The sequence below is a fragment of the Schistocerca cancellata genome, chromosome 3, assembly GCF_023864275.1.
Source record: "Schistocerca cancellata isolate TAMUIC-IGC-003103 chromosome 3, iqSchCanc2.1, whole genome shotgun sequence".
Lineage (NCBI taxonomy): Eukaryota > Metazoa > Arthropoda > Insecta > Orthoptera > Acrididae > Schistocerca > Schistocerca cancellata.
Window position 1 is genome coordinate 495,260,859 of NC_064628.1, and position 27,017 is coordinate 495,287,875.

General features: G+C 44.3%; 1 protein-coding gene across 4 annotated transcripts in view; it reads left to right on the forward strand.

Moving 5' to 3' along the window:
- Positions 1-27,017, forward strand: part of LOC126175265 (uncharacterized) — a 247,585-nt gene that overhangs the window by 209,891 nt on the left and 10,677 nt on the right. For all 4 annotated transcript variants that reach the window (XM_049921911.1, XM_049921910.1, XM_049921913.1 and 1 more), the window contains 3 exons: positions 2,721-2,795; positions 2,883-2,934; positions 12,474-12,767. In XM_049921911.1, coding sequence (XP_049777868.1) covers positions 2,721-2,795; positions 2,883-2,934; positions 12,474-12,767 — 421 coding nt within the window. The remainder of the gene's footprint in view (positions 1-2,720; positions 2,796-2,882; positions 2,935-12,473; positions 12,768-27,017) is intronic.

Below are 27,017 nucleotides of genomic sequence, written 5' to 3' on the forward strand. Positions count from 1 at the left end.
CACTACAAGCTCCATAATACACATTGACATGACTCCCAATCTTAGACAGTGGTCTGATAATGCTGCGACATGACTGTCTTTTGAATTTGTGCTTAGCTTGTTTTTAAGTCTGAAACTGCTACCTGAATCTCTGTAGCCTCTTATGTTACCTCCAGCATTAGGAAACGAAATGTTGGGTCCAAAAACATGCCTTGGACGATGGCCTAAAGCCCATAAAACAGAAGTTGTCAAGAACACAAATGCTGGCTGTGAAAGCCCACATTGTATGATCATTTAAGTAAGGCTAGAATTTAAATCAGTAAGTGCATTTCATTAGCAATTTTCATTTTTACACTGATAATCAAACTTACTTGCTTTGAAATCATCTATTCAAATCATCTGTTCATTCTTATTTTGTTGTTCAGCACAGTGTTAGATATTATTTCACTTTTTGTGAATTGTTCAGTGTTGTAATTAATTAATTAATTTTAATATTCTTTTGTTCTGAACATAAAAATATTGTCTTGCCGATAAATGCAGATTCTCATAAAGTGCAGTTTGATTTTGTATTTAATAAAAAAGTGTAATGATGCAAGAATGAAAAGCTATTTCATGTGTGCATAGATTAGGGAAAATTAGTTAAGATTATATTTCACTTCACCAAAGTATTTAAAATAAAATAGTTTTTTTAAAAGTTTATCTCTCGCAGGAGAAGTCACAATGAATGGTGAAAGCCTAAAGAGGGTAGAGTGCTTCAGAACAACAGTGGCAATCTGGATTCTGAGATAGAGCACAGAATGCAAGTTGGATGGAGAATTTGGGAAAGGATGTTAGACTCCTCTGACAAGAATATAAATGACCAAGTCAGGGCGAAGACATTTAAGGCAGTTGTAAGGCAAGAATTATTCTATGGAGCAGACACGTGGGCAACAGCTAAGAACCAGTGCAACAGGCTAGAGGTATGTAACATGAAGATGCCGAGGTGGATGTGTGAAGTCATCAGAATGGTACAGTTGCCAGATGAGAAAATCTGAGGAATTGTAGAAGTGGAGGTATCCAAAAAAGTGCAGGAGAGAATACTCCAGTGATATGGACATACAAGAAGAGGCCAGAGTCATGTTGCAGGGAGACTAGTGGAGATGGCAGTGGAAGGGATTACAAAAAGGAGGAGGCTTAAAAAGAGATGGTTGGACTGCATTCGAGAGGACCAGAGGGAAAAGCAACTGACAGAGGATGACATGCAGGACTAGGAAAGGTGGAAGAAACTTGATAGAAACATTGATCATGCATAAGGCAGGAAAAATGACAAGACAAGAGGAGGATGGTGAGGATGATGATGGTGGTGATGAGAAGGTTGGTGAAGATGATAATGTTATTTCATTTTTTGTCTCAAGTGGGAGGAGAGCGGTTGGGCAATGGAGAGGGTGGTGTGCGTAGTGCGGGTGTGAGGGGTGCTGGCTATGAAAGATGATGTGAGGACAACATTTTGTTCAGTTGGGAATGGGGTGGCTGGGAGGTAGATATACAGGAAGCAGAGGAGGCTCACTTTGTGTAATTGCTCGGAGGTCCCCATGGCTGTTCTTACACCCCTGGAAGATCTCCTTGGCTACTAATGAGACCAAGGTTAACTTTGGGTTTGATGGGTTACAGGAGGGTCTGTAAACCCCAGATTACATTGTTCTTACATAAATTTCATGAGGTTTTAAATCAGTAACAGGAATTTGTTGGTGTTTATTGAGAGAGATCTACACAAGGGGACATCGGCTGCTCACTCATGTTTCCTAGGTGTGTTCTCAGGCTATGGCTCCCAGAGCAGTTTTCAATGTACTACAAAGAATTACTTGTTATCATGAGAGAATTTGAACAGTTTAAACAACATCGTGGCAAGTTTTCCTTATCTTTGTGGATTCCCAAAGTGCCTTTCTTACTACTGGACTGATATTTCCAGCAGAACATGGTATGTGGTATTCAGGAGTAGAAGAAGAAGAGGAAGAAGAAGAAGAAGTTGCTCTTATACACCTAAGAGTGGGATGTTGTCCTCCAACAAGGTTTGTCCTGAGACTGGAACAGTGACCACTGTGTGAAATGTGTGGAACATAGGCATACTTTGATTGTGTTCTATTTGCTGGCCTCTGAGCAGATCTGTTTGTTGTATGGGATAAGCCCACTACTGTCAGTGATAATGAGATGATTGTGGTATGGGTTTTAATGTTTTGTGTGCTATCTGACCACCTTCCTAAAATATTTGGTGGGAAATTTTTAGTGTGTGCAGAGTAGCTGAGTCGTCCACTTTTATTAAGTGGTCGCACCATCAAAATAATGCGGTCTCTTTTCAAAAGGATTGTAATGCTATTTTATAATGGATTTTATTTAATGTTGGCCTGCATTGTTTTTATTTGCGTTCCTTTTATATATGGTTTTAGAGTTTGTTGTTGTTTTGTTTTTAAGTACACTCATTTCTCTTACATATAATGCTGATGATGATTCTATAACAATAATCATCATCATTACACTTCAGTCACATTCATCCGTCAGCTACTGAAGAGTTAAAATTCCAAACATGGCAATACTTTTTCCCTGTTCTTATCCCTGAAACAAAATCTAAATATCGCAGGGGTTTCCTTTAGGAAAATCTTCCCATTTTTCTCATGATTTTGCAAAGTATCTCTTCTTTGTTTTAGTAGTATTTTATAATAATTTTCAAATTATTTTTATTAACACTAAAATTTTTGTTTATACAGACCAGTTACATATTGGAGTACAAAGATTTTCTGAAAAGAGAAGTCACATGTGATGAACAGTATGGAAAACATAAGGTTAGTGAATAAATTTTAAAAGGAGAATTTTAGGATATGGCTTTCATTGTCAGACATAAGAGTTCAAAGATTTTCTTTCTTTCTCAGGTCAGCACCAAGGATACAAATGCAAAGAAAGTAAACAAGAGAGACTGCAAAGGTAAATTTAAGTACCGCTACATTATTAATAGATCTTTTTGGTACACATCTTTGATCAAAATTATGAAATGTTTCATAAAATAGTAGTGTAAATTGAGGATGAAGTGCCATCACTGCCTCCCTTTTCACTCTTCTTCAGTATGACATTATCAGGTCTCAGTCAACTCCCAGGGGGCTCCTGGTTCTTTTGTGAGTTCATGTGTGGCACACCCATGGTCCTGAGCTATTACAGCCCAGTCTTTCTTCCTGGGCAGCATTTCCTCCACTGTAGTGCTCCCTCTCCATTGTGGCTCTTTTCCTGCTGCTCCCTCCTTCCCGTCTCTTGGTGTTATTATTTATGTTGACTTTGCTATCCACCTGGTTCCCTGTATTACTTGTAATTTTTGTTCATCTTGTGTGTTCTCTTTCATCTTTTCTGGCATTTTTGCCCCCCCCCCCCTCCAGACTTTGACCTCCACTTTTAAATTTTCTGTCTTTAGTGTGAGTCATTTGGGGAAGAACCAAGCGTCTATGGCGTGGATTCCTCTCCCCCCCCCCTCCCCCCCTTCCTTACCTTCTTCCTTCCCTGCTGTAGCTCCCCTCTGCCCTGCTAGGTCACCAGCATGTGTAGCAGGCCTGTTACGTATCCACTTGGCAGAGCTCTTCTCTCCCCTGCTATGACAAGGAGTGGTTACTTGTCATCTTGGAGCATCAGAAGTCCCAGAAACAGCTGCTGCCGTGCCAGGCGGTGTTGAGTGCATATACAAACCATAAACAAAACTGTAAATATTGCCCACATGAAGCATTTCTAATTTCCAAATGCAATTTAAAAAATACTGTGGGACATAGATACCTCTGATTTGCAGCATCATGTAAAGTAACTTACAGATTTTTGTACAAAAAAAATTGATGCAGTTCTATGCAGACTCTTTTTGTAATTCATAAAATGTTGAGCTTAAACTCTGTCGCAACCCATGCACACGCGAACATCTCTTTGGTGATGCAACCTCTTGCATCCACAGTTTTTCTGTGGTGATTGCCAAAGTCAGATAAAGACAAGGCATAGACAATGTGTTTTACATAAAGCCTTAGGAAGAAATCCAGAGTTGTGTCCAGTGATCACCATGACCACTTGGCTGCTGCATCACATTGTATCTGTCACTGTAGAAATGTTCTGTCCAGGAAGACAAGAATGTATAAACTACATTGTGGTAGAGCATCGTCCTGCAGGAAGATCACATTTTGGTGAAGGGAAAGAAGCTGAGGGACAAAAATTGCTCAAGCAAGGCCAGATCAATGGTTCCTGTTACTGTATGCACAATGCAGAAAAATATTCTAACTGTGCTGTCTTTCATGAGCACAAACCACATGTGAATGTTGTTTTATTCAACCTTCCCACGTGTGTGTGGAAGGTTGCTTAGTCAAGGAAAACAACATTTCTATGTAGCATCTTGTGAACTGTTGAGTAAGAGATGCTCAGTGAACTGACTGTGATGGGCTTATTTGAAAGGTCTGATTTCCTGTGTCATTTTGTCAGGTGTGCTTTTTCTGACAGAACTTGTCTGTCTGTTTACATCCTAGGAGCTACAAACTTGTCATACCAAGCTGTAATTGTCATAATGTCTGGTGGCTCCCTTGGAAATTCACGTCAAAAATTTCTTTGGGATGCAAAGGGGCCTAGAATAGACCCGCGGCTCTTCCTCGCCTATCATAAGAGGCGACTAAAAGCAGTCTTTTTTTATTGGGTCATGTTTTTTATCTTGATTTTGTGACTGTTCTTCAGACTTCTGGAGGTTTTCACTCTGTTCACTTTTTTAACACTTTTTGCTTTGCCTTCTTTTGGCTTTTTAAATTCTGATCTCCTTTTTGGGTTTGACCCCCCCCCCCCCACTTTCCAAATTTTGCCAAAGTGTGGGCCATTTGAGGAAAGATGCCTTACTGTGGTGCATTAGCTCCCCACTGTGCACTGTTATCTTTTGCAGCTACCAGTCAGGTGGACCTACATCTGCACCCGAAATCCAGTGCGGTAGCTAGTCCGTTGTGAGGGAGGGGGAGGGGGGGGTTGTCATGCACCCTTTCGATGGTAGCCCCCTGACAACATAGAGATTGCACTGCCAATGCCTGAGCTGTAACCTCCCCATGTCAGCCAAGGAGTAGGTGCGTGTCCACTTCGCAGTACCTTTACTCCAGGCAACGGCTACTGTGCCAGGTGGCCGTTGTCTTGGCAGGGTGGCACCAACGGGGAGAGCTTCCAATTGGAGTGAGTGGCATAGGGGTGGATGATCCATAGTGAAATCAATCAAACTTAATGGTTGGCTGCCAACATAGGTGTCTCATCAGTCAGGAACAGTGATTTTAATGCAGAAGTTTACATCCTATTGCATTTCTGTCATTGACCATGCCTCAAGACTAGAGCCAGATGAGGAGAAATGGAAGTGGACAGTTTGCTGAGTTCTTGGTTTGTTCCTGGACTATTGACAGTTCTTTTGCTACAACAAAGCCATTGTTTTCCATTGAAAATATTGAAGATCAGTTTGGGGAGGTTGCGGTGATAGAGATGATGAGAAATGAATCTTAGCTGATCAAACCATCATACACCAACCAATCTTGGGCACTTCAGGCCTGTGTCAAGTTACGAGATAGACCAGTCACCATTTCTCCTCATTCCAAGCTCAACAGAATTCAAGGTTTTACCTTCCATTGGAACCTAACACTACAAACTGATGAAGAGCACTAATTTGGCATGGTGTGGAGTCCATTTTGTTTGCCGCATCCAGAAGGGACCCAAGGATAATAGAGTGGATACTGGAGCTTTTATCCTAGCCTTGGACGGCAACATTTTACCTGGTAAGGTTTTACTTGAGAAGGTTAAGGTCATGGTTTATAGGAGTGATGTCAGGCTTTCTTGGTCTGATGAGATGTTTTAAGTGCCAAAGGTTCAGACACGTGTCCTCCCACTGTACTAATGAGGTTATCTATAGGACATGTGGATGGCTGTCCCATGGGGCAGCCCTTGTGACCAACCCCCTCAATGTGTCAACTGTCCAGAACCACATCCTCCTCATTCACCACATTGCCCATTGTTCAAGAGGGAGAAGAAAATTCAAGAGTACAAAATGCTTGACCGCCTGCCTTACCAAGATGCAAGGAAAAATGTTTGAAAGTCTTCATTTGACAAATATGGTCTCCAACTCTGCAACTGTCTTGTCACAGTCCACACTTCAAGCAACGACAAGGTCTTACACACCACCTCCTAGCCCTGGTTGTATTCCGGGGCCTGCCCTACAGTTGGAGTGGGGAACACAACTCCTTCATCCTCTACACTGGTAGCACTGGTGATTCCCACACCAACAGTGCGGCTAGAGATGCCTAGTCATCCTCTTGTGTCAGGGACGTGGACACCTGTCAATGTACCCCCTCTCAGGGCAAGGACCAGCAACCACAAGCTGCAAGCTGTAGAAAAGTATGGTCCTCTTTGGTTTCGGAAGATAAAATGGGGAAATCTTCACCAAAATCGAAGTCTCAGTAGGATAAAAAGCGTAAGCAGAAAGGTAACTACTTTCTGAGGCTTCAGATGTTCCACTCCCCAGCCCCTGCAGTGGGTGAGCCTATGCATACAGATGACAGATCACACAATCAGATGGCCACAACCTGGCAGTGAAGTAATCACACCTATCTTTCCCATTCACCACTTTCTCAGACTTGACTCCAATGTTCCTTCAATGGAACTGTAATGACTGCTATCACCATTTGACTGAAATTTGTCATTTAATGGCTACTTGCTTCATAATTGGCATAGCACTTCAGGAAACACAGTTTACAGCAACACACCTCCCTGCTCTGAAAAACTATAAACCCTACTGTACCAATCACATTAATGTTGAGAGAGCATCCAGTGGGATCTGTACCCTCATATGCTCAGACATTTTCAGTGAGCAGGTGCCCCTTACCACCACACTAGAGGCAGTGGCCATTAGTGTCTACCTGTCAGTTCGGATGACAATACGTAATGTTTACCTACCATCAAATGAACCTTTCCGTTATCATGAGCTGTTGGAGTTAGTGGCACAGCTCCCTGCCCCCCTTCCTTTTATTGGGGGCCTCCATTGCCAATAATCCTTGGTGGGGTGGCGACACTATATCTCACAGTGTCTGAGTACTAGAACACCTTTCCAGAAGTAGACATCTGCCTACTCAACACTGGAGCTGCAACCCATTTCAGTGTGGCTCACGGAACGTTTTCAGCTATTGATCTCTCAATTTGGAGCCCGAGTATCTTACCGCTGATACAGTGGCACATCCATGGCGATCTTTGTGACAGCCACCATTTTCCTGTCATTCTCCCCCTCTCCCCTCTCTGACTTCTGGAACATGCTCCATGTTCGTAGATTCGGAAAGCTGGTTGGGTGGTTTTCTGCTCTACAGTCACTTTTGCAACCAGACATGTGATGGGTATCGACAAATTGGCACAGGATATTATTGATACTATTACTCATGCTGCAGCAGCAATGATAGCCTCCTCCTCTGGCTCATCCTGATGACCACCAATTTCATGGTGGTCTAAAGATATAGCCACAGCTATTAGGGAACGCTGCAGGGTACTTCAACGGCACAAGGGCCACACCTCTTTGGATAATTTAGTAACATTCAAGAAACTCTAGGCAAAAGCACGGTTTTTAATAAAGAAAGTAAAGCAGGAGTGTTGGAAGTAATGTGTCTCAACTATGCAATCCCACACCCCATCGTCCCAAGTAGTTACTAAACTCCAGCATATTTGTGGCCATCCACCACCCAAGGTGGTTCCTGGCATCCTTGTTGGTGGTAACATTTGCACTGATTCTGTGGTACTTGCCGAATGTTTTGCAGCACACTTCACTGAAGTTTCCGCTTGAAGTAATTACCATCCTCATTTCCTGACCCTGAAACACCCTACTGAGTGCCGCCCACTGTTTTTCCACGCACACTGCTCTCTATCATATAATGTCCCCTTTAGTGAATGGGAGCTTCGCAGCACTTTGGCAGAGGGTCGAGATACGGCCCCTGGACCCGACAAAATCCACAACCAAGTGCTCAAGCATCTTTGTGGCGACAGCATGAAACATATCCTCAGGCTCTTTTATTGCATTTGGTGGGAAGGTATTATTATTCCTGTCCTGAAACTGGGAAAGAACTCGCATATTTTAACTAACTACCAGCCAATCTTTCTGATGAATGGGCTGTGTAAGCTATTCAAACAAATGATCAACTGCTGCATGAGTGAGGTTTCCAGGGCATATATCCCCAATGGGAGTGCAGGTTACTTTCTTCCCCCCTTGCCTTGTTTTGCCTTTAGACCCTCTTGTGCAAGATTTTGCTAGTGTTATCTCTGTTTTCTATTACCCATCATGTTACAACTACTGCCATGGCCTTTTGACCCCATACATTAGTTACAAATACTGGGAAATGGATGTCCTCCAGTGGTCGATATATATGGGGGGTACATGTCATCCCCCCCAACCCCACCCACCCACCACCACCCACCACCACCACCACCACCACCACCACCACCTTGCAGGTTGGCCCACATTGCCACCTGCGCCGCCCCCTCCAGTCAGCCCGCACGCTATTCATTCATTTCTTTTGTCAGTCAACTCGAGTGAGTCGAGTTATTGAGGAGTTGTAATTATCTACCTATCTAAGTAGCACGCATGTCCGCATCATCATATTTAATAAGTTTGTCTGGCGCACAGATAGCTAACACATACCTATGAGAAATGTTGCGGTCATTCTAGTGATCTCGATACCTTATTCTGTCTGGCATTTGTTCGAGAAAAGACGCAAATATTCTACTGTTTTCTTATACAGAGAACCTTCAGTACATAGTGTTCACTGAATAGTAAGCTAGTTTACATTCAGAAGCAGAAATATTAAGACTGAAGAATGAATAAGTAAAAAGTTCCATACACATAAATTGCTGGATGACATCATCATTGGAAACTCGCCCTTATATTATATATTATATGTTGTAAGGTACATATTGGTTTGTCGCTTTCATAGTAAGTATTTGTTGACACTCCATAAAAGTCTGGAAACGAACATTCTGGCAGCAAATGTTCTCTAAACAACCGAGCCACATATATAAGGGAAGCAAAGTCGCTGCCAGATAGTCAGTTTGGAAGCCACAATAGCTTGGAAGTGATAAAAAGCGAACAACTGCAATTATTGGCTATTACCACAGACTTCGGTCAGTGTTGTGCTTAGTGATATTAGAAATACGCAGAGTGTGACCGTGTGTGTTTTAGTGCTAAGTGTGCTAATGTTGTATTTTTCAGTGCAAATAAAATATTTTTCAAGAATAATTGGCATCTAATTTACCTATGTTGTAACAATATAATAAAATGGTTGGTTGTGTAATAAGGAGAAGAAAAGTAGAAACATCGGAAGATTCCGGTCACCATTCAGCCGCAAAAACACCACCAGATTTACAGGCAGAGCCCAGCACTTTGTCGAAACTTCCACAACAGAGTTCTTAGACTGATTCCTTTAATCTCACAGGTATTTGCAATTATTTGGATATATCAACGTCAGGAAATATTTGTGATGATATAAAACACAAGCTTCTCCAAGGAAACCTGGAAAAGGTTATATCTTTCCAACTTTCGAGAACAAAAAGAGGGGACGGGTAGAACGCAGACAATTGCACAATAATCGCTTTGAACATTATCCATGTCTGCTGTGCTCACAAGTTAAAAGGGACTTCTTTGCATTAACTGTTCCAATTTTGTGAAATAATGGTTGGAGGAAAGAAATCCATTATCGCCAAGAAGCTTGTGACTGAACCACATATTGCCAAACTTACTGGTGAAGATGGTGACCTGGAGACCCACTCTCAGCTTAAGTACCACTTTGAAGCGTCAACAGATGCAAAATTATTTTTGGCAACATGAGACAACCGCAAACTTGAGGTCATAAATCAATTGTCAAGACAGAGAATGTAAAGTATTAGGGAAAACAGAGACCATATTGTACCTGTAATCATATTTCATGAAAAGCAAAATAGTCCTCTGTGGGGGCGTGGAGATGATGGGAATCTATTAGAAAATGAAAATGATCGTGAAAGTATAGCGAGTAACGAGGAAAACTTTAGAGCTCTTCTAAGATCTAGAATTGATGCTGGAGACTTGCAACTAAAACATCACCTTGAGACCACTAAAGTGAATGCCACTTACATAAGTAAAATAACATCTAACAAACTCGTTTCATGCTGTGGAACAGTGATGTTATGGAGAATTCTGGAGGAAATCAGAGATTCTTGTTATTACAGCATAATCTTCAATGAGACTACGGACATGGTGCACTTCGCACAACTGAATTTAGCTGCAAGATATGTTGATGGTGATGGCAAATTGTACAAAAGATTTTTGGGTTTCATTGACATTAATAAAGACAATGATTGTAGTGGAAACATTGACGATGAACCTCGAGAGTCAAGATGAAGAGCGTAGCGTTACTGTTGATGTATTAGGTACTACGATTTTCTCTGTCACTGGAGAACTGGGTGGGTATTGGCTGTGATCGTTGCGCAATTAATATGTCATAATCGAAAGGAGCTGTGGCTACAATAAAAAAGAAAGCTATCAACGTGCAAGTAGCACCGTGTCAAAGTTATCAGCTGAACCTCGCTGTCTCTCATAGTTGCGAACCTAAGTGTGAGAAACTCACTTGGTACCAATGAAGTAGTAGTATTGTTCTTTACAGCATCTAGCAAGCAATTCACAACAGCGAAGAGTCACCTAAAACACTTGCTGCAGTCACATTGTCAAACGAGATGGGTTGAGTGAGATGATGCTGTTATTCAATTTGCAGCTGATCTCAGAACAGTTTGCAAAGTTATTAAAGAAATACAGTGTTGTATGGATAGAACAACAGCTGCCAAAGCCAATATTCTCCTTCGAGCTCTCTCTAATTGTGGGTTTATCATCACTCTGTTCACACAACACCCTAGCTTGGACATCACGATGGCAAAATCAAAATTAGATTTGGCGCTCAAGGTGTACAATGGCATGAGAGCTAATGCTGATAGCCACTTTGCTCGTATTGTTGAAGAAGATGTGGAGATGAGTGTTCCTTGTCTTACAGGCAGACAAAGGCACAGGGAAAACTGCAATTGTAACGATGTTGCTATGACATATTGGAAAAGAACTGTATTTATCCCAACACTGGACCATGTTACGACTGACATGAGAGAATGTTTTGCTGAAGAAAATATTTATCATTTAAAATTCAATATACTTTTGCCCTCACAACTACTGAAACATGACGGTAATGATCTGGCACATAAATTGAATCAATGCTTAACTGAACTACCATTCTTTGAAGAATCACTCTTTGTGATTAAAAAGAGACTGATGGGAGAGATTCTTCAATACAAGCAAACGACTATACATGTCCTTAATGATCATGATTCTGTTATGCAAGCGTTGTCTGTTTGTCCTAGAGCTGACTATCCTACTTTGCACATGCTTTACAAAATATTTGCTTGTCTACCTGCATATTTTGCTACAGTAGAAAGATGATTTTCAACATTGCAATGTAAAAAGATATGGCTGAGGTTGACAGTGGAGGAGGATCAACTTAATGGCTTACATAGAATTCATCATTTAAGAAGAGAACCACAGTTGTAACCTTTTTATATCATAAGGTGGCATTGTCTTGTATATGTGTATAATCAGTTTAAATAAAACTTTCTTAAACTTTGCATGTGACTTGATTATTTTTTATTATGGTAAAAGTAAAGGTAGCTTAAGATATCTTTAGTGCCCCCTCCTTGAGGTTTCTCTGTATCCGCCACTGATGTCCTCTCCATACAATCATAATCACAAGGCAGAGTTAACACTGAAACAATATGGCTACACTAAAGTCATCATAATACTTTTTGTATTGCACATGATATTGAAAGTGAAGGTTGATAGTGACAAGAAACAAGTGAATCTTCACCAGAAGTCACACTTTCTTCTGACTTCTATCAAAACAGTTACTCCTCTCAGCCACCAAGCTGAGTAGAGCTTAGCAGGAGCAGGAGACAAAGCACTAGCATCACAAATTGTTCCAACATGTGCAGATTCAGATCTGCTGGCTGAGTAGAGCACCCGGGACTCAAGAAAGTAAATCATGTAACATTTGTAAACACTGGTTGAAGACAAACACACTGTCAGCATCATTTTATACCCATTACTTCAGTTTTTTCTGCACAAATGATGTTTCATAAAGCTTAAGTAACAGTGTGTTATAGATATGTTAACAAAACAAACAATTTGACAGGAGCCATAAAAAAAATGTCGAAAAAACGTTAATTCTGGGAACACAAAAGTTGAGTTGTGCTGTATCTGCATTTGCTTATAAATTTACTCAAGTTATTCATGTTGCAGGTCAAAATAAAAACGTGGATCTTTTTGAGCCTAACCCAGTGTTGTAAAAAAGATTAAAGGCAAAATATTTGTTCACTTGTTTGTTTCCATAGACAGGTGATGTTATTTAGTTAATAAGAAACATAAAATATTACAAGATAATAAATTTTTACAGGTGAAGTGCAGCTGCATAGATCATGTAGACGTGGAAATGTAAATGCTGTGCACAGAATTTTAGAAGTGCCAGGTGTAGATGTCAATATTTGTGATAATGCGGGTTGGACACCACTACATGAAGCAGTTCACTACAGCCACACAGCTTGTGTGCAAGCACTATTAAATTTTATACCATCTCCTGGGAGCCCATACGTTTATACAGCAGCACGAGCAGATTGTGGAACAACACCGTTGATTAGTGCAGCAATTGCCGGAGATGCGGACATGTGTCATCTGCTGTTACAGCACACAGGTTGGTGAAAAACATTATCTCCTTTTTTTGCCACTTTCTGTGTCTTTTGTGCTGAAGTTTTGAAACATATTGTTAATTTTTGGTAGAAATGTTGTATATTGCAAGACTAATGAGAGTGTACTTTTCATCCTATGAATAAGTCAGGGTAAATGAAATTTTTCCAGGCCTTGAATTGAATCTAGATTTCCTGCATATGGTGAGCAGTCACCTTAATCTCCATCATCAGAGCATGTCTCCATATCTGATGCAAAAGTTTGTCAATCACATGGTCTCCCTCAGGGTATGCGGAACAGCACCACTGTAACAATAGATCTGATTGAGTACTGTGGCTTCTCTATATAGAGCTATATGAAATTCAGAGAAATGAAATGAAAAGAGTCAATGGGAATGAAATAGATGAAGATGCAATAAAATGACATATCAGTGAAAACTATTCAAAAATGCTGAACTGGCAGTATAGTGAGTATTGCCTTAAGCTGTTGCGCATGAATTGTGACATAGTGGTTAGTGTCACTGACTGGCATTGCTAGTTCAAACATGATCATCAGAAATTACTTGTTTTTAGTATTTATCATTTCTGGAAAGTTCTCAAAATTTATTTTGTTTGTAATGTTTGTATAAATAGCAGCACCCTCCATACAGGAGTGCAGTTCTGTTCTGGCTGTATGTTGGTGCTCGTAACATGGTGGAGATGCTGGGTAGTTCAAGACTGTGACTATGAAATAGACTTTAAAATACTGTAAAGTTGCTAAAAAAATATCCAATGTTTATTATGAATTTCTTTATTGTTTCTTCATTGACAATAAACAGTAAGAAATTTACGAAAAAAAACCTGTGAATATTTATGAGTGGCCTTACAGCATTTCAAAGTCTATTTCATAATTATTGTGATGATAATTGCATTCCCCTTTAAGGATTTTCAATCTGTTTTAGCTTAGATGTACTTTAAAACATATACATCACCTTGACCCCAGTTAGGCAATGTAAGGGCCGTTGTCTACACTGACGGGAACTAGAACATAAGTAGTTCATCATTTCAAGGTCCGTGTATAGAGTATACCAATTGATTCCATAACAAGTAGTAGTCAGCTGCACATCAGTGTTTTCCAGAGATACTGGTCAGAATTTGACAAAATAGCTGAAAGTATTCAACCGTGTCTCCAAATGAAATAGGTCGGATGACATGATGTGTTTGGTAAATGCCGAACGAGAACCCAGAATGCAACCAATGCAGGTACAACCATATCCTCTGCCAAGAGCAATGCATGACAGAATAACAGACATTTATAAATTTCGAAGACAGAGGACAACACACCGGTGTGTTTCCACTGTGGACGCACTGGGGCATATTGTATGCTAATGATGAGAAAGAAGGTGAGTTTCTGACGATGACGACGACTACTACACTGCCAGGTAGGTCAACATTATAATGGCTCTGTTCACGGCAGTCAAGTAGAGGTGATTATAGTTGATTTATGGGACGAAGCCCATCTCCGTGCGTGCCCTGGACAAGGTCGCTCCCCATCGTGCTGTAACCATTCCTTGTCAAAGAGGTACCAGCTGCTTGCCTAGCCACTGAGTTAAGAAAACTAAGCGAGATGACCTTCTGTGGAGGTGAAGCTGCCATAGAAGGAAATCCTGTATAGACAACAGTTACCAGGATGTAAAGAAATCCTCTTGATGCCATTATTGATGGCCAACCAGTTCAGACAATAGTTGACTACGGGCTTCTTTGCAATAATGTTGAATGCTTAGCATCTTCAGCTAAGAAATGACTATGTTTCTTGATATGAAAGTGAATGTGCTGAAATTCCCAAATGGGAAATACTTCCAGCCAACAGCAACATGTATTGCAAGAATAACTATCTACAGCAGAATGCAGCTGTTCAAATTGATCATTTTATCAGAATGTAATCATGTTATTCTTGGATGGGACATCTTGCAGGCATCACAAGCAGTTGTATGCCCGGTTTCACCAAGCTTAATCTAAATGAGCTAGACAAATGTCAAACTCAGTGGCTTGTTTATTTCTGACATATCATCAAAATCTATAGCATTTCATCATCGGTAGTCAGAATGAATTGACAATGCATTTATTTTGACAAACTCTGTTCGAAATAGTCGCACAGTAGGTCATGAAAGTCCTGTATCGTGTACTAACTGGTACTATTGTGTCTGTTCACTTCACCATTAAGAAAAAATGTTGCTTCATCACTGAAAACAAGTTTCACACTGAACGCATCCTCTTCCATGAGCTGTTGCAACTGCGCCAAAAATTCAAAGCGTTTGACTTTGTCATCGGGTGTCAGGGCTTGTAGCAATTGTAAACGGTAAGGCTTCTGCTTTAGCCTTTTCCGTAAGATTTTCCAAACTGTCAGCTGTGGTACGTTTAGCTCCCTGCTTGCTTTATTCGTTGACTTCCGTGGGCTACGCGTGAAACTTGCCCGCACGCGTTCAACCGTTTCTTCGTTCACTGCAGGCCGACCAGTTGATTTCCCCTTACAGAGGCATCCAGAAGCTTTAAACTGCGCATACCATCGCCGAATGGAGTTAGCAGTTGGTGGATCTTTGTTGAACTTTGTCCTGAAGTGTCGTTGCACTGTTATGACTGACTGATGTGAGTGCATTTCAAGCACGACATACGCTTTCTCGGTTCCTGTCGCCATTTTGTCTCACTGCGCTCTCAAGCGCTCTGACGGCAGAAACCTGAAGTGCGGCGTCAGCCGAACAAAACTTTATGATTTTTTCTACGTATCTGTAGTGTGTTGTGACCATATGTCAATGAATGGAGCTACAGTGAATTTATGAAATCGCTTCAATCATTTGTAATACCCCTGTATATGCCTATTGGGGCAGGCATTTGGTGTTGTACTTCTCATCAGGCACTCCAGGTGTTCTGTCTCCTCTGTGGGAATAGTCAGGTGGTTAGTCCGATTTCTGCTCCTGTTGGGCCTGTAAGGTGAACTGTGCATTTCCAGTCTGTAATGCTGATGTTTTGTCCAAGTGATGTTTCCACAGTCTCCACTCACATTTCCCCCCAGGGGGTCCACAACTCTTTTGTGGATACGTGCGTGGCGAGCATGGGGCCCCGAGCCATTGCAGCCTCCTTTCTCTCCAGGGCTGCATTTCCTTTCCCTTCCCCTCCTTTCCCCTCCATGCTCCTTTCCCCTCGCCCTCTCCTCTCCCTCTCTTGGTGTCCTTGCTTATGTTGCCCCCCGCTATCCTCCTGGTTCTGTCGGTTTTCCAATTCGGCTTTGTTGCATAATCATCTCCTCCTTTTGGCATTCCTTGGTCCCCCTCTGGGGTTTGTCCTCCATTACAAAATTTCTCCTCCGTAGTGTGAGCCATTTGGGGAAGAGCACCTTACCTAGTGTCTCCGACGTGCGCCCTCCTAGTCCATTCCACCTTCTCTTTCACGTCGCCGTCTGATACAAGGGTGCATAGCCAGCACGGTAGCCAGCCCGTGTGGTGGGGTCGCTATGTACCCTTTTGGTTGAGCCCCCTGAACACACAGGGATCACACTTCTGATACCTGAGCTGTGACCTCCTCATGCATGCCTTGGAGTGGTTGCTCGTCATCCTGGAGCATCGGAACTCCCGGCAATGGCCGCCGTGCCAGACGGCCCTTGCTGTGACTGGGTGGCGCCCGTGAGGAGAGCCCCTGATCGGAGTGGGTGGTATCAGGGCGGACGCTATGCAAATGAAACGCATACGGGTCCAGAACTCTGGCCGTTCTTCTGCGGCCGTCTCTCTGCGTGGAACTGATTCCGCAAGTGCTGCTTCTCTTGCCCCTTCTGCCTTCCCTTCCATGGCTACCCCCTGGGAAGAGGGTCAGGCCCGTCGGCTAGGGGCAAAACCTTTCCCCCGTTATCTAGTTTGCACCAGGACTGATGGAGATACTTTCACCGATACCAAACCTTTATTCTTTGTGGAACACATTGAAGACAAGTTTGGCGAAGTGGACTCCCTGAGCAAGATGCGGTCAGGTTCATTGCTGATAAAAACTGCTTCAGCTGCCCAATCTGCGGCTCTTCGTGCCTGTACCCATCTTGGCACAATACCTGTGTCCATTACCTCCCACCAGTCTCTAAATATGGTACAAGGTGTGACTTTTCACAGGGACCTCATCCTTCAAACTGATGAGGAACTTCGGGACAATCTCGGACGGCGGGGTGTTCATTTTGTTCGGCGTGTTCAGAAGGGTCCTAAAGACAATCGTATTGATACTGGTGCCTTTATCCTGGCATTTGAAGGGGATACCCTCCCTGAGAAAGTTAAGATTATGGTCTATCGCTGTGATGTGAAGCCGTACATCCCACCTCCTATGAGGTGTTTTAAGTGCTTGCGTTTTGGACACATGTCTTCCCGCTGTTCACAGGCCCCTCTCTGTGGTGACTGTGGACGTCCACTCCATGAGGGGAGTCCCTGTGTTCCCCCTCCTGTCTGTGTAAATTGTCATGGTAGTCATTCTCCACGTTCACCAGATTGCCCAGTATATAAGAAGGAAAAAAAGATACAGGAGTATAAGTTCCTCGATCGTTTAACCTACACAGAGGCCCGTAAGAAATATGCACGACTCCACCCTGTGTCCATGACATCTAGTTACGCCGTGGTTACATCTTTACCCCTTCCTCCCCCTTCCTTACCCCCATCCCGTACCCCTCTCCTCCCCCCCTCCCCTGCGGCTCCCACACCTTCTCCTATGGGCGCTGCTCCCCCTCCCCAGCCGGAGAAGTGTCCCACTCCTTTGGCGTCTGCCGGTCAAGGGTGCCTCTCCCGGGATGCCCCTTCCCGGCACCTTCCAGGCCAAAGGTCTGCTGCCGCGCGACGACCGCGAGAGCCGCGGTCTGTCGGCCCCCAGGTCGCCCGGTCTCTTTCTGTTCCTGATCTTGCTGCAGCTGGCTCCTTCATGCCACACAGCCCTCCTCGATCTCAGCCTGAACGGAAGAAGAAACATAAGTCCCGGGACAAGGAGCCTCTGGTGTCACCGGAGGTCCCTTCCCCGACTTCACAACCGCCCCCTCCTTGTCGGTGACGGGTGGGGACCCAGCGGTATGACTGGATTTAGCGTGTTCAGCCCCCATTTAAACCATCGTTCTGTGGTTCTCCAATGGAATTGTAGTGGATACTATCGTCACCTTCCGGAATTGAAATCCCTTCTTTCGTCCTACTCTACAGCTTGTGTGGTTCTCCAGGAATCTCATTTACTGATGCTCACTCACTGACCCTCCGTGGGTTCCGTGTTTTCTGTCGAAATCGGGTCGGACCCCTGCGGGCTTCTGGTGGCGTTTGTACGTTGGTCCGTACAGACATTGCTAGCACGTGGATTCCTCTTCAAACTACATTGGAAGCGGTTGCTGTTAGGGTCCACTTCGACTCTGCAATTACAGTTTGCAATCTTTATCTCCCTCCTGACAGGACTCTTACACCTGCTACCTTAACCGCCCCTCTTCAGCAACTTCCTCCTCTCTTCCTCCTCCTTGGGGATTTTAATGCTCATCATCCTTTGTGGGGCAGTGCCTTTCCATCTAGACGAGGTCTTCTTATAGACCAATTTATTGCAGACCACGACCTGTGCCTTCTTAATGATGGCTCCCCTACTCATTTCAGTGCCGGTCATGGTACCTTTTCTGCCATTGATCTTTCTCTTTCTTCTCCCTCTCTCCTCCCTTCATTACACTGGTCGCCACACGACGACCTTTGTGATAGTGACCATTTCCCGTTGATTATCACGCTCCCTTCGCGCTCCCCGATGGACAGGTTACCTCGTTGGTCTTTCCAACATGCCGATTGGCCTCTTTACACTGCACAGGTCGTGTTTTCTCCCTCTTTGTCGGGTTGTATTGATGACGTCCTACGTGACGTGTCTGATGCGATTGTTCGCACTGCTAGCTTTGCTGTGCTGCGCTCATCTGGACCATTTCATCGCCGGCAAGTCCCGTGGTGGAGTACGGCTATTGCCATTGCCATCCGTGATCGCTGTCGAGCTTTGCAACACTTTAAGAGGCACCCATCCGTAGCCAGCCTTACTACCTTTAAACGCCTTCGCGCTAAAGCCCGTTATTTAATCAGACAGAGCAAGCGGATATGTTGGGAAAGATTCATTTCTTCCCTTGGTTCTACTGTCCCTCTGTCACGGGTATGGGCTACACTTCGCTCTCTCCAAGGTTGCCATCGGCAGTCCACCCTTGCAGGCCTTCACCTCCCAGATGGCATTTGTACGGACCCATTAGTTCTTACAGAACATCTAGCGACCCATTTTGCAGTGGCATCAGTGTCAGCCTCCTATCCAGCTGCTTTCCTTCATCAAAAACAGCGGGCTGAAGCTTCCACCTTATGTTTCACCCCTTGTGAGTCAGAATCTTACAACGAACCTTTTACTGAATGGGAATTTCTTTCTGCTCTATCTTCTTCTCATGATACGGCCCCTGGCCCAGATTCCATTCATAACCAACTGCTTCAACATCTCAGTGCTCCATAACGGCAATATCTTCTTCGGGTGTTTAACCGTATCTGCCTCCAGGGTGACTTCCCTTCTCAGTGGAGGGATAGCATTGTGGTTCCTGTCCTTAAGCCTGGTAAGAACCCCCTATCTGTTGACAGCTATCGGCCAATTAGTTTGACCAATGTTGTTTGTAAGTTACTTGAACGGATGGTAGCCCATCGGCTCAATTGGGTCCTCGAATCTCGGGATCTATAGTCCCCTTACCAGTGTGGCTTTTGAGAGGGACGGTCTCCAATCGATCATTTACTTCGCTTGGAATCCGCAGTCCGGCAGGCTTTTTCCCAGCGCCGTCATTTGGTTGCAGTGTTTTTTGATCTTCGCAAGGCGTATGACACGGCCTGACGCCATCACATCTTACTTACCCTTCATCAGTGGGGTCTTCGGGGCCCACTCCCGATTTTTATCCGCCAGTTCCTGATCCATTGGCCATTCAGAGTCCGAGTTGGTACTGCTTTTAGTTCTCCACGGACCCAGGAGACGGGCATCCCACAGGGTTCTGTCTTGAGTGTCCTTCTTTTCCTCATTGCTATCGATGGACTTGTGGCCTCTGTCGGTCCCTTGGTCGCCCCTGCCCTGTATGTGGATGATTTCTGCATTTGGGTTAGTTCCTCCTCGATGGCATCTGCAGAACGGCAGCCCCAGGTTGCTATACGGCGTGCCTCTGCATGGACCCTTTCACACGGGTTTCAATTCTCTCCTTTAAAATCGCGAGTGGTCCACTTCTGTCGCCGTACTACGATCCACCCTGATCCAGAGCTCTATCTCACTGCACAAAGATTGCCTGTGGTCCCACAGTTTCGTTTCTTGGGTCTTCTTTTCGACAACAAGCTCACTTGGCTGCCCCATATCAGACTCCTGAAGGTAGGATGTTTCCGTAAACTCAATGTCCTTCGCTTCCTTGCCCACTCCTCTTGGGGTGCGGACCGTTCCCTCCTCCTCCGTCTTTATCGTGCTCTAGTTCTGTCTCGCTTGGACTATGGTTGTCAAGTTTATGGTTCAGCTGCTCCTTCCACACTGCACGTGCTGGATCCAGTCCACCATCGTGGTATCCGTTTGGCCACCGGTGCCTTCCCTACTAGCCCTGTTGATAGTCTCCTGGTTGAAGCTGGGATCCCCCCCCCTCCCCCCTTTCTGTTTGGCGGCCCCAGCTTCTGGTGTCTTATGCACTCACTATCCGTTCCTCTCCCACTCATCCTTCCTATTCTATCCTGTTCCCAGACCATGGACGTCACCCACCTGACTCCCGCCCTCGGGCGGGTTTACCGGTTGGGCTGCGCCTTGCGTCTCTTTGCCGTGATTTTCAGCTTCCTTCTTTGTCCTGTCTTCCTCGCTCCCTCCCCTCTGCCCCTCCTTGGTTAGTTCCTCGGCCTCGAATTCGGATGGATCTCCGCCGAGGTCCGAAAGATTCCATCCCCCAGGTGGTGTTCTGTTCCTTTTTCCGCCAAATTTTATGGGAGTTTCGGGATGCTGTTGTTTTTACACTGATGGCTCTAAATCTGCTGATCATGTTGGGTATGCCTTCACATCCTCTGTTGGAACGGAAAGTCATCTGCTGCCACCTACATGTGGGGTGTTTACTGCGGAATTGATGGCAATTTCCCAGGCCCTTACCTTTATTAAACAGTCCCAACACAACCGCGTTTTGTTATGTACGGACTCGATGAGTGGCCTTCTTGCTATTGACCGGTGTTTTTCGCGCCATCCCTTGGTCTCTGCCATCCATGACCATCTCGCTGATATTCACCGTGCTGCTTGTTCCATTGACTTCCTTTGGGTCCCTGGCCATGTGGGTATCCCGGGTAATGAGCTCGCTGATCGTTTGGCTGGGGGAGCAGTTACTTACCCCCCGTTTTCTGTAACCCCTCCTGCAGCGGATTTACGACTTCACATCAAATCCCGCTTCGCACAGTCATGGGCCCATTCTTGGGAGGCTACTCCCCTGTCTAATAAACTTCGTGCAATTAAGGTGACACCAGGCCCGTGGAGTTCTTCCTTTCGCCTCTCCCGAAAGGATTCGACCACACTGCATCGTCTCCGCATTGGCCATACCAGGCTGACCCATGGTTTTCTTTTGCGTGAAGAGTTCTATGTGGTTGTGGAGCCTTCCAGTCAGTAGCCCACATTTTGGTTGAATGCCCCCTTCTTTTGGCTCTGCGTGCTAAGTATAGACTCCCCCGCACTTTACCTTTGATGTTGGCTGACGATTCCTGGATGGTCTCTCTGGTTCTCGGTTTCCTCTGGGAAAGTGGTTTTTATTCTCAGTTTTAAAGTTTTTAATCTCTCTCTGGTGTTGGGGCAGGGCGGTGAGTGTTTGGGTGTCTCCCACTGTAAGCAGTGTTCGGAGATTCCCGATTTCCCTCCCTGACATCCTCTTTTCTCCACCTTTTACTCTGTTTTTACCCTTTTTTTTAAGGCTTGGTTAGTTTTTCTATTCCCATACGTACTTTCTACATTCTAGCAGTTGTATCTTTTACGTCACAGGTGGTCTTGCCTATACTGCTTCAGCATATTGTTGGGTTCATTCTCTTGCCGACTTCCCTCATTTTGTTTTTTACCAATGACAACATGACTGCCCTTTTACGTTTTTACCTATTTCCGTTCTATTTTTCTGACTTTACTGAGATGTCCCATTAGCGGAATGGAGCCTATTTGAAACAAGGGACTGATGACCTTGCTGTTTGGTCCCTTAAACCTCAACCAACCAACCAACCAACCAAATCCACTCACATTTCTATTTCTCATCGAATATCGATGTTACCTAAGTTGTGTTTACAGAAAATCAAGTTTTGGATTTCAGGTGGTGCTCACCTGGTATACAGTGTCATGGTTGATGAGATTCTCTGTAACTGACTTCGAGATCAATACATCCTTTTATGGCACTCTCCCATTATCTTGCGAGTCTGTGTCACAATCTTGGTGTCATCATAGGTCATCGAGTGACGGAGTTCTGAGCAGTTTTCTTTACACTGATGTTCACCATCTGGTTCTCCAGCTGGTGGATGATGTCCCACACTACTGGCATGGCTTCTGCAGCTCCAGGTCATCCTTTACATTCCCCAGCAGTGCCCAAATTCTTGTGGCTGTACAAAAATGTGCTTTTGATGTTGTGTTTAAAGAGAATTCAGCTGATTTTGGCACAGATCAGCCCAGTGTATGGCAGATATGCAACTTCCTTCCTTCATCTCTTCTGGTTTTAATCTTCTGAAACCTTCAGTGGAGTGGCAGGGCAAATGCCTTCTAAATATCTTGGGAAGAGTATCCATTTTTGCAAAACACCAATTGTAAGTTTTCTGCTTCTGCTGCCAAACTGTCGGGACCTGAAAGGGTCTGTGCTGAATGGAATAGAGTTCCAAGCACTCAGTTCTTCTGTGCCAGATGGTGGCAACTATTGGCTTGTAAATACGTCAGTGTGATTAGGTTTGTGGTACGTACTATGCCCAAAGATGCCAAACTGACCATAATGTCAGAGTATGTGATGTGTTGCTGCCTAAAACATTATAAGAAGTCTTCAGAGTTCTGAATGTGGTGTACTCATTTACGCACTTGGGATGAAAGCATCTTCATCAGGTAGGTAACTGTGGGGTAGGTAGCTGTACCATTGCTGCTAACAATCGGTCCCAGAGGTATCCTGTCCTTCTGAACTTTGGGCAACCTATAAAGTCTGGGTGACACTGGTGCTTTTGACTGCAGCTCCTTTACGATCTTTTCAGGAAGGCCCATCTCCATCAGAAGATCTCTGGTCTTTTTTGTCCACTTTGCCCGTGGGGTTGCTCCCTACTTGTCTAAATGCTGGATCTTCCAGAAGTTGTCACACTGGTCTGTCATAGTCTGCCTCCTGTAGGATGACTGTGGAGTTCCCCTTCTACAGTGCTGTCATCCTGCTGGAGTTGCGTGAGTACCAGCCTTTCATTGCCCAAGATGTTGCATTTGGGATATTGGTCCTAGTGAGTGCTCTCTAGGTCTCTCGTCGGACTTCTTCGGCCACTCGAGAAGGAAATATGTTGGCTACTTGCTTGACTGCACTAATGAAGGAAAGCACGTTTCTGGGGGTCACTGCAAAGTTTAGACTCCTGTTGAGTACTTTTAAGTTGGTCTTGTTGAATTGATTGCCACTCAGGTTGACCACCATGCTAGTATCCCCATTCTAATGCAACTTCTTGTTGAGGTGATCAAATTTGCCTCTTTGGCAGGCCATGGAACTGGAGAAAGATGCTCTAATACCATTCATGGATGTACTAGTCGAGAGGGAGGCAGATAGCACCATTGGGCATATTGTGTACCGCAAACCAACTCATGCTGACATACTGACAAGGCAATAGTTGTGACCATCCAGCAAGAAGAACAGAGTGCTCAGAACTGTAGTTCATGTTGCATAGACCCTTTCAGATCTCAACAGTCTGACAGCAAAAATAGAACATGTACAATCAGTGTTCTGCAAAAAATGGATACTCGTCCAGAGCTATTCAGAATATGTTTTAACTGGCCAGTCTGCCAGAGGGTCCAGAAGATGAACAAGAAGAGACAAAAAACATGGTATTTCTGCCATATGCTGGACCGATCTCTGCCAGAATCAGCAGAATCTTCTTGAAACATATCAAAAGCATATTCTGCCAACTCACTAAAATTTGGGCACTGATGGGGAGTGTACTGGATGACCTGGGGCTGTGGATGGCGTATATTTACAACAAAACATGCCAGTGTAGTACGTTATACATTGGCCAGATCACCAGGATGGTGAACATCAGCTGTAAAGAACTCCAGAGGCATACCAGACTTAATGCAACCAAATCAACAATAGCGGAGCACTGTCTAGAACTTGGTCATTTGATGGCACCAAAATTGTACCTGTCACAACATGGCAGCAGTCAGCATTTAGAATGCCTGGCATGGTGCAGACACATGAAATAGAGCATCAGACGATGGGCACAATACCAGAGGACAGCCAAGCTGGGTGTGGGAAGCTGTCAGGAGCACCAGCAGCAAGAGAGGACAACCAGAACTGCCCCTGACACAGTGTGGACGGACAAAGAACATGGCGTTTCTGCTCCAGGCATAAATACTGCACTCGACCCACTCAAGGACCAGTCTCAGGGAGCACCTGAAGAACACAGTGATTCATGCCATCAAAATATCGTCCACTACAGACAGTGCAGGGAGGAAGCTAGTATTGAACTGCCAATTGGATGTGCACGTGACTGAGAAACACTGTCAGCAAGATTTAGCTGTTCTGCCCTGTTTTCGGATGCTTACAAATCCAGAGCTGAGAAAGACAGACCGTGAGGACCATGGTAAAACACTGTATCTACACTAGGAATCATCCCCCAATTAGGCAGTGTTCATATAGGGTGTCACTGGCTGAATGACAGATAATCTGGATGGAAGTGCAGGATGACGACATTGAACATGGCATAACGTATCTTTGTTGACTACCAATGACTGAACAAAAGCATGAAAACAGGTGTCTACCAGAGCTACCCATTGATGCTAACCTAGACTGCTTGAAAGGAATAAAGAATTTCTCAACTACGGACATCCAAACTGGCTTCTGGCAAATCAAGGCTGACTGTGCTCAAAAACAAAAGACTGCCTTCATAATTTCTCTATGGGTTGAGAGCACTCCAGCTACGTTTGAATGTATGATGGACACACTGCTTCTATACCTCAAATGAAAGACATGTCTTTGCTATCTGGGTGACACTGTCATTTTTTAAAAGACATTTGAAGGACATCCGAGCTGCCTGACAACCGTGTTAAATTGTGTTCTGACTGCAGGCCTCCACCTGAACCCGAAAAAATGCCTCTTTGCCATCCAAGAAATAAAAATCTTTGGGCACCTGCTGAATGAAAATGGAGTCCATCTCGATCCAGAGACAATAAGAGCAGTCACACATTGTATGCCTTCCCGGCATATTCGTTATTTGGAAATTTTCTCAGAACGCGATTGTATTATCAGTGATTAATAATGGATTTTTGTACCAAGACATGCCCCCTTGCAACGACTTCTATAGGAAGAGGCCAGTTTTTCCTAGAATGAGGTCCTTGGGGAGGTGTTAACAGCATCAGTGGTCCTAGTGTAGTATGACAAGTACACAGAGACATAACTTCACACCTATGCTAGCAGTTACAGCATAGGTGCAGTTCTAGTGCACATTGAGGAAGATGATGGGCTTATGCTTCCAGAGTACTCTTCAAGTCCAAGATGAGAAAGGGTATCTTGCTGTTGTATGGGTCATAAAAAAAGTTCCAGGTGCATTTATTTGGCAAACCTTTCACCATTGTGCCAGACCACATTGTTTATGCTGGCTGACTAGAATGAAGGATTTCTTGGGTTGACTGGCGAGTTGTGCACTAATGTTTTGAGAAGTATGAAGTCACAGTGGTATACAAATGTGAGGGTGCTGATTGACTTTCAGCAAATCCTTTGGCAACAATCCTTTGAATGAAACATAGTTGTCACTACGTTAAATGACATTGCACTGGTGAAAACCATAGAAGACCTGAGGGAGGAGGATCTGATTAAAGGAGAATTCCAACCAGTAAACTGAACACTGTATAAAAGGAACTATTATCCAATGGGCTGGAAGTGGTAGCTTGTCATCCCAGCTCATCTATGGCTAGCTATCATGAAGTATTTCGACGACACTCCTACATCTTGTCACCTGGGATTTCTGAAGAGACTAGGCATAGTGTGAGACAGGTATCACTGGCCAGGTTTCTACCAATCCATTAGACACTATGTGAGCCATTGTAAGGAATGCCAGTGACAGAACCAACACTGCCACAATTACCTTCTGGGTGTCTGGTACGTGCAGCACCACCATGCAACTGATTTGGAATCTACCCTTGGGAGGTTCCCAAAGTCGACAAGTGATGGATAACAGTCTACACTGACTACCTCACCCATTATGCTGTCGCCAAACCTGTGCCAACTGCTAAAGCTCTGGAAATTGCAAAGTTCTTTGTAAAAGACTCCATTTTGAAACATGGAGCATACCATGTGACGCTCTCTGACTGGTTCAGGTTCATTCATATGATCTTCATGATCTGGATGCTAGGCCAAGACACCCTATCCTCATTCCTCCACAATCTTGAGACCTTCTCTCCAATCCCTTTCACCTGGTCCTCTGTAGCCAAATGTGCCATTTTCCTGGACGTTGACCACCATCTCTCTAATGGCTCTATACATATGTGTCATATCAAGCTTACTAACCACCAACAGTACATTTTCTTTGACAGCTGCACCCCATCCACAAAAAATATTAAAAAAGAAAGAAAATGCTCCCATTTAGACTGGCCACCTGTGGATGACATATCTGCAGTGACAAGAATTCTATTCCCCAATATGCTGAAGATTGCACAACAGAATTCACAGATGGGCATCATCCCCCAAACCCAGTCTGTTACACCATATTATCACACACCCTTAATCCTCACAACACACACTAGAATCAGTTTGGCGGGTGGATTGGGGTAGGGGTTGTCAGGTGGGAGGGATAGAAGGAAAAGAGGTGGGAAGGGGAGGAGGGTTTAGGGAGGGGTAGTTTAAGGGATAGAGGGTTAGTTGGCAGCTCGGGGGGGGGGGGGGGGGGCAGCAGGTGCATGAGTTAGGAAAGTTGCACAAGGGCACCAGAGCTGATGAGTTCAAGGGTGGTCACATGAATTAACTGGCTCTAGTACCCTGTCACATTCATAGCCCATCCAAGTGCTGCCACCTTCTGGGCTGTAAGCTATCCTTCCCCAACCCC